This window comes from Schistocerca piceifrons, chromosome 5 (assembly GCF_021461385.2).
Source record: "Schistocerca piceifrons isolate TAMUIC-IGC-003096 chromosome 5, iqSchPice1.1, whole genome shotgun sequence".
Classification (NCBI taxonomy): Eukaryota; Metazoa; Arthropoda; class Insecta; order Orthoptera; family Acrididae; genus Schistocerca; species Schistocerca piceifrons.
Window position 1 is genome coordinate 159,207,687 of NC_060142.1, and position 15,079 is coordinate 159,222,765.

At 43.9% G+C, this 15,079-nt stretch overlaps 1 protein-coding gene across 1 annotated transcript; it reads left to right on the plus strand.

Moving 5' to 3' along the window:
• Positions 1–4,433: 4,433 nt before the first annotated feature.
• Positions 4,434–12,369, plus strand: LOC124798825. Its single transcript, XM_047262355.1, has 2 exons — positions 4,434–4,599; positions 12,170–12,369. Exons 1-2 carry the CDS (start codon positions 4,434–4,436, stop codon positions 12,367–12,369), a joined length of 366 nt encoding a protein of 121 aa, XP_047118311.1.
• The last annotated feature ends 2,710 nt before the right edge of the window (positions 12,370–15,079 follow it).

A 15,079-nucleotide genomic window follows, 5' to 3' on the forward strand; every position in this document is an offset into this window, starting at 1 on the left:
GATTCGAACCTGCGACCGTAGCGGTCGCGCGGTTCCAGACCTAGCTGCAACTGGCAGGTGCCACGAAGGTCTGTGTCCCACGTCACAGTTCGTAACTCTTTATTGAAACAGCGTTCGTCATCCATTACAGTTCTTGAAAAACATCTACGTTGTTGGCAGCCACGTATAACACTAAGGATAATTACAAATATCTTCAGCGGTCTTACTGTTATGTAATAGATTTTCCGGTTTTGTTACTTTTGAAAACTTTTGTCTTTATTTGAATACACATGCGTTAAAAAACTGAGAGGAGCTACGTAAAAGTTTTCACGAAACAAATTTAGTCTGCACCAATGCTATTGCTCATATGTCTCTTTATTTTCTTCCTCGCAGATAGAGTCATTTCATTCTGGAATAGATAATCACATTAAGGACAGAATCTTGTTTATGTCATGCTTTGATACCTATCATACTGAGGTGTATAGGATAGTATTTCTCAAGCTCATCTTTTCACGTTCCAGCGATATTTAAAAGCCATTATTAGAGGCAGCCCAGACAGACGAAAATATTCCGCTATCTAAGAGATAACTAATCTACGTCATAATGGTTAGATGATTAAGTTGGAAACAAGATTGACGCTCCTCATCATAATAAACAAACCGATCTGTAGGGCTACAGCCGATTTCCACAGGCCACTGCCGCTCCATAATATTACATTGGTAGGCAAAACTGAAGAACGAAAGTAACTTTCGCGTGATGTGTCTCTGCCAAGTAACTTAGTTCATTGGAACCTGAGCCACACATACAAAGAACGGCTACAGTGTAGTACAGAAGGTAACTGAAATAAATACGCAATGAGACGACCAGAAGTAACACTTTCATTCAAACGCAATAAATACACTGAAGTCACCGCGCCGGCCGTTGTGACCGAGCGGTTCTAGGCGCTTTATACCGGGACCTCGCTGCTACTACGGTCGCAGGTTCGAATCCTGCTTCGGGTATGGATGTGTGTCCTTAGGTTAGTTAGGTTTAAGTACATTACTGGCCATTAAAATTGCTACACCAAGAAGAAATGCAGATGACAAACGGGTATTCATTGGACAAATATATTGTACTAGAAATGACATGTGATTACATTTTCACGCAATTTGGGTGCATAGATCCTGAGAAATAAGTACCTAGAACAACCACCTCTGGTCATAATAACGGCCTTGATACGCCTGGGCATTGAGTCAAACAGAGCTTCGATGGCGTGTACAGGTACAGCTGCCCATGCAGCTTCAACACAATACCACAGTTCATCAAGAGTAATGACTGGCGTATTGTGACGAGTCAGTTGCTCGGCCACCATTGACCAGACGTTTTCAGTTGGTGAGAGATCTGGAGAATATGCTGGCCAGGGTAGCAGACGAACATTTTCTGTATCCAGAAAGGCCCATACAGGACCTGCAGCATGCGGTCGTGTATTATCCTGCTGAAATGTAGGGTTTCGCAGGGATCGAATAAAGGGTAGAGCCACGGGCCGTAAATCTGAAACGTAACGTCCACTGTTGAAAGTGCCGTCAATTCGAACAAGAGGTGACCGAGACGTGTAACCAATGGCACCCCATACCATAACGCCGGGTGATACGCCAGTATGGCGATGACGAATACACGCTTCCAATGTGCGTTCACCGCGATGTCGCCAAACACTGATGCGACCATCATGATGCTGTAAACAGAACCTGCATTCATCCGAAAAAATGACGTTTTGCCATTCGTGCACCCAGGTTCGTCGTTGAGTACACCATCGCAGTCGCTCCCGTCTGTGATGCAGCGTCAAGGGTAACCGCAGCCACGGTCTCCGAGCTGATAGTCCACGCTGCTACAAACATCGTCGAACTGTTCGTGCAGATGGTTGTTGTCTTGCAAACGTTCCCATCTGTTGACTCAGGGATCGAGACGTGGCTGCACGATCCGTTACAGCCATGCGGATGCCTGTCATCTCGATTGCTAGTGATACGAGGCCGTTGGGATCCAGCACGACTTTCCGTATTACCCTCCTGAACCCACGCATTTCATATTCTGCTAACAGTCATTGGATCTCGATCAACGCAAGCAGCAATGTCACGATACGATAAACCGCAATTGCGATAGTGTACAATCCGACCTTTATCAAAGTCGGAAACGTGATGGTATGCATTTCTCCCTCTTACACGAGGCACCACAACAACGTTTCACCAGGCAAAGCCGGTCAACTGCTGTTAGTGTATGAGAAATCGGTTGGACACTTTCCTCATGTCAGCACGTTGTAGGTGTCGCCACCGGCGCCAACCTTGTGTGAATGCTCTGAAAAGCTAAACATTTGCATATCACAGTATCTTCTTCCTGTCGGTTAAATTTCGCGTCTGTAGCACGTCATCTTCGTGGTGTAGCAATTTTAATAGCCAGTGGTGTAGTTCTAAGTTTAGGGGACTGATGACCTCAGATGTTAAGTCCGATTGTGCTTAGAACCCTTTGAACCATTTTGAAGTCACCACTATTTATGATCGTCCTATGGACGTTGCAAAAGTTAGGACATGGTTCTCAATATGGTATGTGGGTATGTGACCACCGGTGACAGCAATGCATGATCTACAATGTACCTCCATGTTGGCCAGAAGGCTGGTAACGAGTTCTTGGGTAGGGCGTTCCATTGCTCTGCCCCCCCCCCCCCCCCGCCCCCCCACTGCGCGCGCTTGACAAGTACGGGATGGTCAATGGCGCATGTGGACGTCCTGTAATATGACTGACCAACGCAGCCCACACGTGCTCGGTGGGTTTTAAGTCGAGGGAACTGGCAGGCCAGACAACTCGCCGAATGTCCTCCCACTTCAAGCGTTCCTCCACCTGCACTGATCTATGCGATCGCGCTTTGTCATCCACAAAAGTGAAGTCAGGGTGGACTGCATCCCTGAAAAGACGCACATTGGATTAGAGTGTCATAACAATATTGACCAGCGAGCGTACCGTGTTCAAAGATTTAGAGGTCAGTACGCTCTTGCAACATTGTGCCACTACACCATTACACCTGGTGGTCAGCGTGACGGATTGCCGTTCTACGAGCCCGGGTTCGGTTCCCCGCTGAGTAGGGGAATTTTCTCCGCTCAGGGACTGGGTGTTGTGTTGTCTACATCATCATTTCATCCCCATCCGGCGCGGAGGTCGCCCAATGTGGAGTCGAATGTAGTAAGACCCGCACCACGGAGGCCGGACCTGCCCGGCAAGGGTCCTCCCGGCCAACGACGCCAAACGCTGATTTCCATTACCAAACCGATCATGTTCGACAATGCTGGACATACTGTCACACGACAAGAGGTGGAAGCACTTAACGCACTCAGGAACATTGTCAAACATGATCGTCTTGTTGGTCCAGTTGTTATGTTGTGGGTAGGTATGATTTTGCGTTAGAGTATGGTCCTTGAAGTCTTTGAACACTGTACGCTCACTAGTCAACGGTAATGTGTTACTGTACTCCTTCCCCATGTGCGTTTTAAGGGATGAATTCAGCTCTGAGTTCATTTTTATGGAAGGTTATGCGCGAATCATCTGAAGATGATCCTGAGTCTTTGTTACATTTCATATAATTGAATATGAGGAACTGAACAATAAACGAGAATTTTCTTAGATTTATTTGTTCTTCAGTTTTCCCCGTAAGGTACACAAGCATGTGGTTCTTCTGTTCAGCTTCTCTAGGACAACATAGTGCATTCATTTCGCTGTGGAAAGGATCATTAGTCACCAATGTAGTACATAATGTCGATGCTTAACAGTAGTTTTCCTTGGAATATCTATTGAGTTGCAGAAGAATGTGAGAAACTGACGATACTACAGTCTCTGAGCAAAAGTATCCAGACACCTATTTGTTGCGAAAGATTCCTGTTGGTCTTTCAACAATATTTACTATCCACATTCATGATATCTATCGCCTGACCACTCGCTGACTTTATTAAATTATTCCATCTCTGAAGACTGCGTCGTTGACGAGTAGCTAAAACTTACTCTCAATTTCTTCCTTCTCTGGAACAGTCACAGCAAAACCAAGAGAAAAGAAACTTTCCACTCGTTTCTCTATCGTCCACGAGCTTCCACGACACACTTAAAAGTACCTTGGAAGGCGATTCCAAACACGTTGCGGGGAACTCGATAGAGCATCCGAGGTCTTTACCCTGCTTGCAGTCGTTAGTAAACACAGCGACGTAATTTTGATACTGCTGTAGAATAGTTCGCAACTAAGTGGAACCATCGCGGTCGTCGCCTTCTAGTCTGCTGATTTCTCTACGAAGTTAACAGGTCATCAGAGCTTTCCCTCGTATCGAGAAGCGGTTATCTGTTTGTTTTGGTGGAGCTGTTGGCGCTCGTTAAGGCGGCGAAGTCTACAAAAGACTGCGCCCTTGCCTGCGTGTCGCTACGCGCCGGTGATTTCCACGTCCAACATGAGGCTCTGCGTCGTGGTGTTGCTGTTAGGCGTGGCTCCTGCCGTTCTGGCTCGCTACTTCCAGTACCTCGACAAATTCAAGGACATGAAGGACGACGATGTCATCGCCTGTATGGCGGAAGGACAGCTGGACAGGTGCAGCGACGTGCTGCGTGAACTCAGGGGTGAGTCCTACGGCGCTTCCGTCCACAGTCCTTTCGTTAATCTAACAAGGGGAGGCCGCCAATTGTGAAATTCAGATTCGATTCATACTGCGCATAATAAAAGCTCATGGCCAGAGGTGTAATGTGGCAAAGCACCAAGATGCACTTTTCAGCCGTTGTCGAGAAAATCGACAGTTGAAAGAAACCGTTGCGGTGAAATACTCTCCACGATTAACAATCTTATACATCGTCGTGGCGCAGCGGTAAGCGCTCGGGTTCGTAATCCGAAGGTCGCCGGATCGAATCTCGCGCCATGCAACCTTTTTTTTTTGTTTTTTGTAATTCACACACATATATGTATATATAATACCCGGCAATCTGTTACAACAATTATGCATATAATAAGTTGTTGAAAGTCGTTTGTCGTGCAAAAACTGGCGACTTCGAACATCGTTATGTTTTCCGCAAACAAAGTTGTATTTCACAAATGTTATTAATTGTCTTCATCATGTTAACCACGTATAGTTAACGGAAGACGTAGAAACGGTATTCCGAAACGAATACGTGTAGCGTAAGTCAAACGTTCGAATTAGAATAGAGACCCTACGAACACAAATTTGCTCCGGCATGTATGAAATATAAACTCCGTTACTCGGTCGTTACACTTGAAGGACAGATGTTGAATGGGCCGAAACGAGCCGCCGCATAACATCGTAGTTGCCTGCTAACTTCGAAAGAAGGTAGATGCGGTCCCTAGCGCAACTTATCACATCGTCGAAAATCAGTGCGGACGGGGGAGCTTTGGTACACCCTGTTAAAAAAACGGAAAAATGGAGGCGGTACAATGGGAGAGCGATCCGCCTTCACCTACATGCATAAGCAATTCATTAATAGTTTATATATATATATATATATATATATATATATATATATATATATATATATATTTGAATTACAAAAAACTAATAATTAAAAAAATGCATGGCGCGAGATTCGATCCGGCAACCTTCGGATTACGAACCCGAGCGCTTACCGCTGCGCCACAACGGTGTGGAAAATTATTAATCGTAGAGAGTATTTCACCGCAACGGTTTCTTTTAACTGTCGATTTTCTCGACAACGGCTGAGAAGTGCATCTTGGTGCTTTGCCACATTACACCTCTGGCCATGAGCTTTTCTTATGCGCGGTATGAATCGAATCTGAATTTCACAATTGGCGGCGTCCCCTTGTAAGCCGTAAACATGATGAAACAGGCGTTAGTGGAGTTCTTGGTGACGTGGATCACACAGCTTTCGTAGCAAAGATGTTATTGTTTCTTACACGCGTTCCAACATCTATCCATGACATAATTTTCATGACTTACTTGAATGTCCCAGAAAAATCAAATGGCTCCAAGCACTATGGGACTTAACATCTGAGGTCATCAGTTCCCTAGACTTAGAACTACTTAAACCTAACTGACCTGAGGACATCACACACATCCATACCCGAGGCAGGATTCGAACCTGCGACCGCAGCAGCAGCGCGGTTCCAGACTGAAGCGCCTAGAACCGCTCGGTCACAGCGGCCGGCAGTTCCAGAAAGAAACCACAAATGACTACATGTCGAACTTCATTGACTTATCTGCTCTTGCCACTTAGGCGCAGGAAATAGTTTGGGGGTCGTCTTATGTTCCCTTCTCGGACATAAACGAAAGACGTCATGGGGTTACTAACAAACTAACTCAACTGTATGACAAATAAGCTTCCCTAAAGACCGGAAAAGTAACAAGGAAATGTACACTTTGGCTAACTAAAGAACTAGAACGACTCATGAACCTCAGAGACGCTGCATGTCACGCATACGAACTGCGCCCGATGACTGAAAATCATATTGCTTACAAGCAGAAGCGAAACAATCAGTCAAGCTGTGAGAAATTACAAACTCGGGCATGTCCGTTCATTGACCGACAACAGAAATACACCAGCTGTCCTACGGAAAAACCTTTGTGGTCATGGTATAGAAAAAGTACAAGCGGCAGCTGATCCCATTGTCCCAGCCGATGACTTCACGTTACCTACAACCGCAAGTAAACCGCAAACGAAACAGAGATTCATTCGTTACTTCATGGGGGTAAAACATCGTAGCCACGAAAAATTCTATCTAAAGCATGCTACTTGCAATACCGTCAAAAAAGCTATTGTGTGTGTCAGATCAGTATGCACTGGACACGATGTCATCATAGGACTAGTTAAGCGACTACCAAAAAAGGACGTTGCCATAGTACCCTCTGATTACCGACCTATTTGTATTCTTCCGGCACTGTCCAAGGTCTCAAAATATATAGTTTACGACCAGCTAACAAACTACCTAACTACAAAATCCTACTGGACGAATATTAATCAGGTTTCCATAAGCACTGCAGCACAACCTCTGCCTTTTGACGATGAACTGAGCTTGGTAGAGAGGCATGGGACGCGGCGGTCATGTGCATTTTAGACTTCAACAAAGCCTTTGACGCTGTTCATTCGTCATTTTACTTGCCAAATTAGCAGCCTACATTTCACGCTGAGTGCAATGTTACGATCATACAATGTGCAGTGTTACGGTTTCGCTCATAACTGATATCTCGCCTGCAATGCGTCATGTCCGGTACCATAAAGGACAATGGAAGCAGGAAGTATCAGGCGTCTCCCAGGATTCGGCATTAGGTCCTATACTCTTTTCATTACATATCAATAACGTCTACTGCAAATGCCACATGTGCGCTGATGAACTCCAGCTACATCTAAGTGCAAAACCAATAAATCGGAAGACATTTATCGAGAATCTCAATGCTGGTCTCCATGCTCTACAAAAACATAAAAAACCCTTCCCTCTTGACGCGAAAAAAATTGTACAAACTCTTGTACACTATGTGATCAAAAGAATCCGGACACCACCAAAAATACTCATTTTTCATATTAGGTGCTTCGCGCTGCCACCTACGGCCAGGTACTCCATATCAGCGACCTCAGTAGTCATTAGACATCGTGAGAGAGCAGAATGAAGAGCTCTGCGGAACTCACGGACTTCGAACGTGGTCAGGTGATTGGGTGTCGCTTATGTCATACGTCTGTAAGTGATATTTCCACACTCCTAAACATCCCTAGGTCCACTGTTTCCGATGTGATAGTGAAGTGGAAACTTGAAGGGACACGTACAGCACAAAAGCGTACAGGCCGACCTCGTCTGTTGACTGACAGAGACTGCCGACAGTTGAAGAGGGTCGTAATGTGTAATAGACACTCATCTATCCAGACCATCACACGGGAGTTCCAAACTGCATCAGAATCCACTGCAAGTATTATGAAAGTTAGGCAGGAGGTGAGAAAACTTTAATTTCATGGTCGAGCTGCTGCTCATAATTCGCTTGGTGTAAGGAGCGTAGACATTCGACAATTAAACAGTGGAAAAACGTAGCGAGCAGTGATGAATCACGGTACACAATGAGGCGATCCGATGGCATGGTGTGGTTATGGCGAATGCCCGGTGAACCTCATCTGCCAGCGTGTGTAGTGCCAACAGTAAAATTCGGAAGCGGTGGTGTTATGGTGTGGTCGTGTTTTTCATGGAGGGGGCTTGCACCCTTTGTTGTTTTGCGTGGCACTATCACAACGCAGGCTTACACTGATGTTTTAAGCACCTTCTTGCTTTCCACAGTTGAATAGCAATTCGGGGATGGCGAGTGAATCAAGATGATCGAGCAGCTGTTCATAATGCACGGCCTGTGGCGGAGTGGTTACACGACTATAACATCCCTGTAATGGACTGGCCTGCACAGAGTCCTTACCTGAATCCTATAGAACACCTCTGGGATGTTTTGGAACGCTGACTTCGTGCCAGGCCTCACCGACCGACATCGATACATCTCCTCAGTGCAGCACTCCTTTAGAATGGGCTACCATTCCCCAAGAAACCTTCCAGCACCTGATTGAACGTGTGCCTACAGAGTGGAAGCTGTCGTCAAGGCTAAGGGTGGGCTAACACCATATTGAATTTCAGCATTTCCGATGGAGGGCGCCACGAACTTGTAAGGCATTTTCCGTCAGGTTTCCTGATACTTTCGATCACATAGTGTACTTCCAGTCATTGATTACAACGAAATTATCCTGCAAGGCATTTCCTAGGAAAGCCCACGGCGCCTTACACTGGTTATGTATGCGATGTTCTACTCTTTGATCACATTCCACCATCATATGCAGCTATCCTGGCTGCGTGCTGACAAATACAGAGATTTCCGCATTCTCTGTCTTGTCCACTGTCTTATCAGCTCACCCTGTCCCCCACACTTCTCGTTGACCTTAACCCTCTTGTCTGAACAACGTGGCAGAACACCCGTTCCCGTCGAAGCTAAATACTTTCTGTCCCACTCCATTTTTCAGCCACTTCCTCGAAATCCTTCTCAATAGTAGGAAATCGACTCTGTAATAACATCCCGCATTATATTAGAGCAGGGTTTCCCAAACTGTGTTCTGCAGAACACTGGTGCCCCGCAGAAAGTGAATAAGTGCTCCGTGAAAAGCTATCAGTAATATGGCGGTTTTCTTCGACATTCTGACGAAACTGTTCTTTTTAATTTTGTTATGATATCTGTGTTATTAGTTATGATTTAAAAATTTGTTAACGTGCAAAGTGTACAAGATTTTACATCAGGAAATAGGATTCTCACAGTGATCCAGTCACAGGAACAGTTTGGAAACCCCTGTTTTAGAGAAATGAATAAAATCTCTTAACTTCAGAAGACAGTTAATGATATATGTACTACAGCAACACTAATGATTGTGTTGTACATGTGAGCACTCGTTACCGCTGTACATCCTTCTTTCCTGTCAGATCTTCCTCATTCCCCAGTATCATTAGCTAGTGCAGCCTCCTTCAATTTCCTTTCCCCAGAACTCGCTGTACGAGAAAAACATCTATTTTGTACACCCATAAATTCGTTTTACAGCTGTCCCTATCATTGTTGTTATTATCCTCGTTATTACTAATTATTCAGAATTACAGTCACAATCGCATTATTTATTTTACCGCCAACCGGTTTCAACCCGCGATGGGGTCATCTTCAGGGCAATTTACACCATTTAGTCGCTCGCTGGAGTTGGAGGCATCACTCTGCCTGTGCACAGTGTACCAGTCACAGGGAAAGTGACTGTCTGTGCACAGGCAGGGTTCTCCTGCTTACATGGCAGACGCTCTATCCATCTGAGCCACCGAGGTCACAGAGGATAGTGCGACTGGGGGGACTATCTCGCACACGCCTCTCATAAGACCGAAAGAACAGACACCATTGATGACCTGCAACCGTCATCTCTTCGCCTTAACAGTGGCAGTTTTTTAATCAAAATAAAATAACACACAACAGCGATGTTCAAAATAAAACAGATAAAATAGCGTTCCGCTAATTCTTTGACGACATACACATTCGTTTCATTCATTTACACTGCAATTATGAATCGCAACATAAAAATGTTGAAAGCAAACAGTTCCCTGGCACCATCTATGGGTTAGAAACTGCGTTTTGAACGATAAACAAAGCATGTTTCCAGCATCAAAACAATATTTCACATACTTCTTACTCCGCTGTACAGTATTTGGCGCTCGGCCATTGGGCGCCTGCAATGGGCCAGAGTGAATGACAAACAAGAGGTGCGTGCGGAAGTTTATGAGCTGTTCTTTCTACTCACACGTCCGTAGTGTCTGATCTATGACTGAAATTTTCGCAAGGGGGCCATTGCTGGTCTCATATCGTGCAAGTGTACTTTTTTTCTCCTTAAAATATGAGGTCAAGTTGGTGATGTTTCCTTGCCAGAAAGCGTCCCCGACTGATGAAAAATATTCAAGAATCGATCGAACAAGTGTTTCGTAAGCCACTTATTTCGTAGATGAATTACATTTCCTTAATATTCTCCCACTGAATATCACGCTTCCAGCTACGAAGGCTACTCGGAAAGTAAGGTCTCATTGGTAGAGTTGGGAAAACACACTGAAAATCAAAAATGTTTTTTTTGCAGCAGTTTACTACACCTTCCAGCTACTTCTCTACATAGTCGCGGCACGACTTAAACATTATCGTAGCGTTGTATCAAATTTCCAATATCCTTGTCATAGAAAGCAGCCGCCTGTGCTTTCCGCAACTTTTCTACGTTCGTCTACAGTTTGTTGTCAGTGCTAAAATGTTGTCTTCATAGCCAGCGGTTAATGTGAGCAGAGATGAAGATCAGAGGGTGCCAAGTCCGGACAGTAAGGTAGGTGATCAAACACTTCCCATCGAAAACGCTGCAGGGTCGTCCTCATTGCTCCTGCAATGTTCAGTCGAGAATTTGTCGTGAGGAAGGAAATGCATGACACGTATGTTACGTGGGGTTGCATGAAAGCAGGCGAAACTTCCCAGCAGGCACCCATACTTAGCGGGAGACACTTGTTAAAGGCATCATTATGCGCTCACTGTGCACTCAGTAGAGAAAGAAACGAGGTGACGCCTTCGACAGGCACGCTAGAGGCACTGCTCAACACATCTGTGCAAACCTTCGTTGGATTTTCACTGTCGTTTCCAATTCGCGATCGATCAGACCTTACTTCCCCAACAGTTTTCGTATTTGTTTTATGTTGTCATTCCACTTAACGTCGCCATAGACGGTTACTTTTAGGTTTTTTATGGTAATTAGGGTTTCCAGTGACTTGTCGCCAAAAGTGTAATCTAACATTAGGGCTTCTTGTCGCCTGTTTATTGGCAGTACGCTAGATTTATTTACGTTCAGGGTCATTTGATAATCCTTGCACCAATAGTCGATACTCTACAGGTCTTTGTGCGTTTCACTGCAGTCTTCAGCATTGCAACCTTCGTACAGACAACAGTATAGTCTGTGAATAGACTCAGGCAGTTCCCGACGTTATCTATGATATGTGAAGGTATAGTAAATAGTAACGGCCGCAAAACACTCCGTTCGCGTTCTCCTGAAATTACCTTTAAATCCGTCAGTTTCGTCCCGTAAAGAACAACGTATTTAGTTCTGTCTGCTAGAAAGTCAGGAATTCACTTCCAAATCCAGTCCATTACTCGGTAACCTTGTGTTTTGCTCACAGAACGACTGTGTGAAACTGTATCGAATGCCTTTCTGATGTCAAGGTACACGGCATCAACATGGGTGGCCTGGAATTCATAAACGAGCAGACAGGACTGTGTTTCACAAGATCTATGTTCACTGAGTCCATGTTGATTTTTGTAGAGGAGATTTTTTCTGTGCGGAAACTTGATACTGTGTGAGCATATAACATATTCCACATAAATGTACAATAGAGTGACGGCAATGGCTTTGGCCTGTAATTATGTGCAACTGTGTGACGCCCCTTCATCAATACTGGAATGACCAAGAGATAACGTTATTGCTTTCATTCTCATCATCACCTATAAAACCACAAGCACATACACTCGATAAGCTACATTTTAGATGGCGTATTCAAAACCTTGCATCAGCTTTCCCATGTCACTGAACAACCCTTGTATGCTGCGAGTTTTGTGTGTTACAGCATTGAAGTGATATTAATGTATTGTTTTTTTTCTGCACGCAGACAAATTTTCTGAGATAGCTGCAACCAACTGCGCGAAATGCGATGCTGTGGAAAAGGACGAGCTCTTCAAGTATTTCGTAAGATTCAGCCACCGTTACGCCGACGCGAGCAAGAAAATCCAAGACAGATACGATCCCACCAGAGAGTACAGAAAGAAGTTTGGAGAATACTGGACCAAGAAGGGCATCGTTTTGTACTGAGAACTTCCAACCAACTCTATGTCACTTTTGTATAATGCTGGTGCTCAATAAAGGCCACACGTTCCCCTCTTCTTGTTCATTATTATTTCTGAAAACACCTCCATTTGATAGTTAAGTGAATAAACAACTGGTTTACTTTAAACTTGCGTCTACTAACAGAGTGGGAAGTGGCTGGATCTGAAATCGAAGAAACGAGACAAACAACAGCTGCGTATTAGACTTGTGCAACTTTCGATGCAATTAAATTTTATCATGAAACTCGTCTTACATAACATAACAATAACACTCATGTAGTTGGTAACGTGTTGCATCAGTCTCACAATAAACTTTTCGTCTTCCCTTAAACTATCTATTACACATTTATGAAACCTTAAATATTAACTGACACTATGAATGATTTCTGCAATCCCAAACGCTAATTTACATAGACAGTGTGCTATTAAATGTACCTTAAATTCAGCTGATTTGGTACGAAGATACATCCACAAGGAGATATGTTTGGTTATTACGTCTGCAAATCGACGGTGTTAGACTGTAAGTTTAACACAAAAAAATGGTTCAAATGGCTCTGAGCACTATGGGACTTAACATCTATGGACATCAGTCCCCTAGAACTTAGAACTACTTAAACCTAACTAACCTAAGGACATCACACAACACCCAGCCATCACGAGGCAGAGAAAATCCCTGACCCCGCCGGGAATCGAACCCGGGAACCCGGGCGTGGGAAGCGAGAACGCTACCGCACGACCACTAGATGCGGGCTAAGTTTAACACAGCGACCGTAGTTCTAGAGGATGCAGAAGAAAGTTTGGCAACTTTTCCATACTTCACATGCATCTTATACCCTTGTTACCGACGATGTCATTATCAGCGATGATTTGCAAAAGCCCTGAACAGTCTCATGTGGATTTTAATAGCATCCTTCATAAAGTATACTGGACAATATCTGTTAGTTACCTTCCAGCTTTTAAACAATTTACGCATTGTTACCTGGATAGGGCGTTGCTGGAGGTAACATCGAGTTCTTCAAGATGATGATGGTGATAATGATGATGATTGGCTTGTGGGGCGCTCAACTGCGCGGTCATCGACGCCCGTACTATGTCCCGGTCTTTATACAGACCAATTTTAGCCACGTTCACGAATGATGATGAAATGATGGGGACATCAAAAACGTCCAGTCTCCGGGCAGAGAAAATCCCCAACCCGCCCGGGAATCGAACCCGGGATCCAGAGGCAGCAACGCTAGCCACTAGACCAAGAGATGCGGACCCGAGTTCTTCATTTGAAGAGTCAATCGCACTTGTGTATACTGAGCAGTGTCATCTGCGACTTGCTTATCTCCCTAAGCATCCGATATTCAGCATGTTTCATGCACACTAAATAGTTCACTACGCGCAGAATACTATAATATTACCGCCAAATTGACTTTCGTTCGTGTCCTTGCTCCTTTTGAAGTATCCAAATAAACTACCGCCAGTTTACACAGCAACAGATGAGGATGTAAACGAAGAAAATAAATACTGTGGGACAAATGAACAATATATGTTTTAACGGGCTCAATAACCCCTCGCTTTTGCAAGTCGGTACTTTGAGACGATTCACCATGCTTGCCCAGGTGGAATAGTTGGCAGTGCTGTCGATGTGGCGTAAGTAGAGTTGCGCTCTGACAAAAATTGCGATTGGGTAGTTTTGGTGTAGTACATAAATGACGGAATAGATGGTAGGGTTGATGGTATTACTGGTAGCACTGGTAAGAAAAGAAACACAAATGAATGCTTAAGAGAGCAACCGGGACCGAACACTTTTCTTTGTTTTTTGTTTGTTTTGCACATAATTACAAGTGCACACCGTTCAGTATTAGTCTGACGAGAATGTAATGCTAGCCGTACTTAATAAGTGCTCAGTCACTCACTGAGAACAGGATTGAACAGTTTTATTATTACCAAATTACGTAATGGAAAAAATCAGTTGCTATAGGCGACATGTAAATATCACATTCGTACAGAACAGTCGCAACACTCAGACTCGTTTTTGTTATCTGCAGCGATAGCAGCGCCCCAAGTGGCCAGAAGCTACATTTCTGAATACGATGAGCGCAAATACTAAGTTTATATTGATTTGTAACATAGTTTTTAAAATAGGAAGTGTATTTAGTGCCATGAAAATCGGCAATAAATAAAAAATGACACTGCCTTTGGCATTATTTAGTTTCCTAAGGACACTGGGAGGTGCGAAACGGTATATTACATTACAGTTTATTTACGATTCTCTTGTAATGTTCAGATATTTACTGAATAATGTTGCTTTTCTTCAATAACAAAAAATTGTTAGTAAATACTATAAGAACGGACTTTTTGGAGAAAGACTTTGTTTATCTACCTGACAAAGCACTTTCAGCCAAATCAATGAATGTGGAACGGAAGAATCCTACATGGGATGTAATACTTACATTATTTAACGCTCCAAATAAGCCAGGGATAACCAAACAGTCATCATAATAAATTGTCAAAATCAATAAGAGTGTTTCCCAACATAGAAGAAACCAATTTCACCATTGCTAAATCTGAGCCACAAACGGTAAGAATCTGCAACGCATTCGCTTTTGATACAAAAGTAATTACATTTACAAAAGTATTTATTAGAAAGACGAGACAAGTGTAAGAATGGGCGAATCATTAGACGCCATAAAAAAATTTTAATTGTC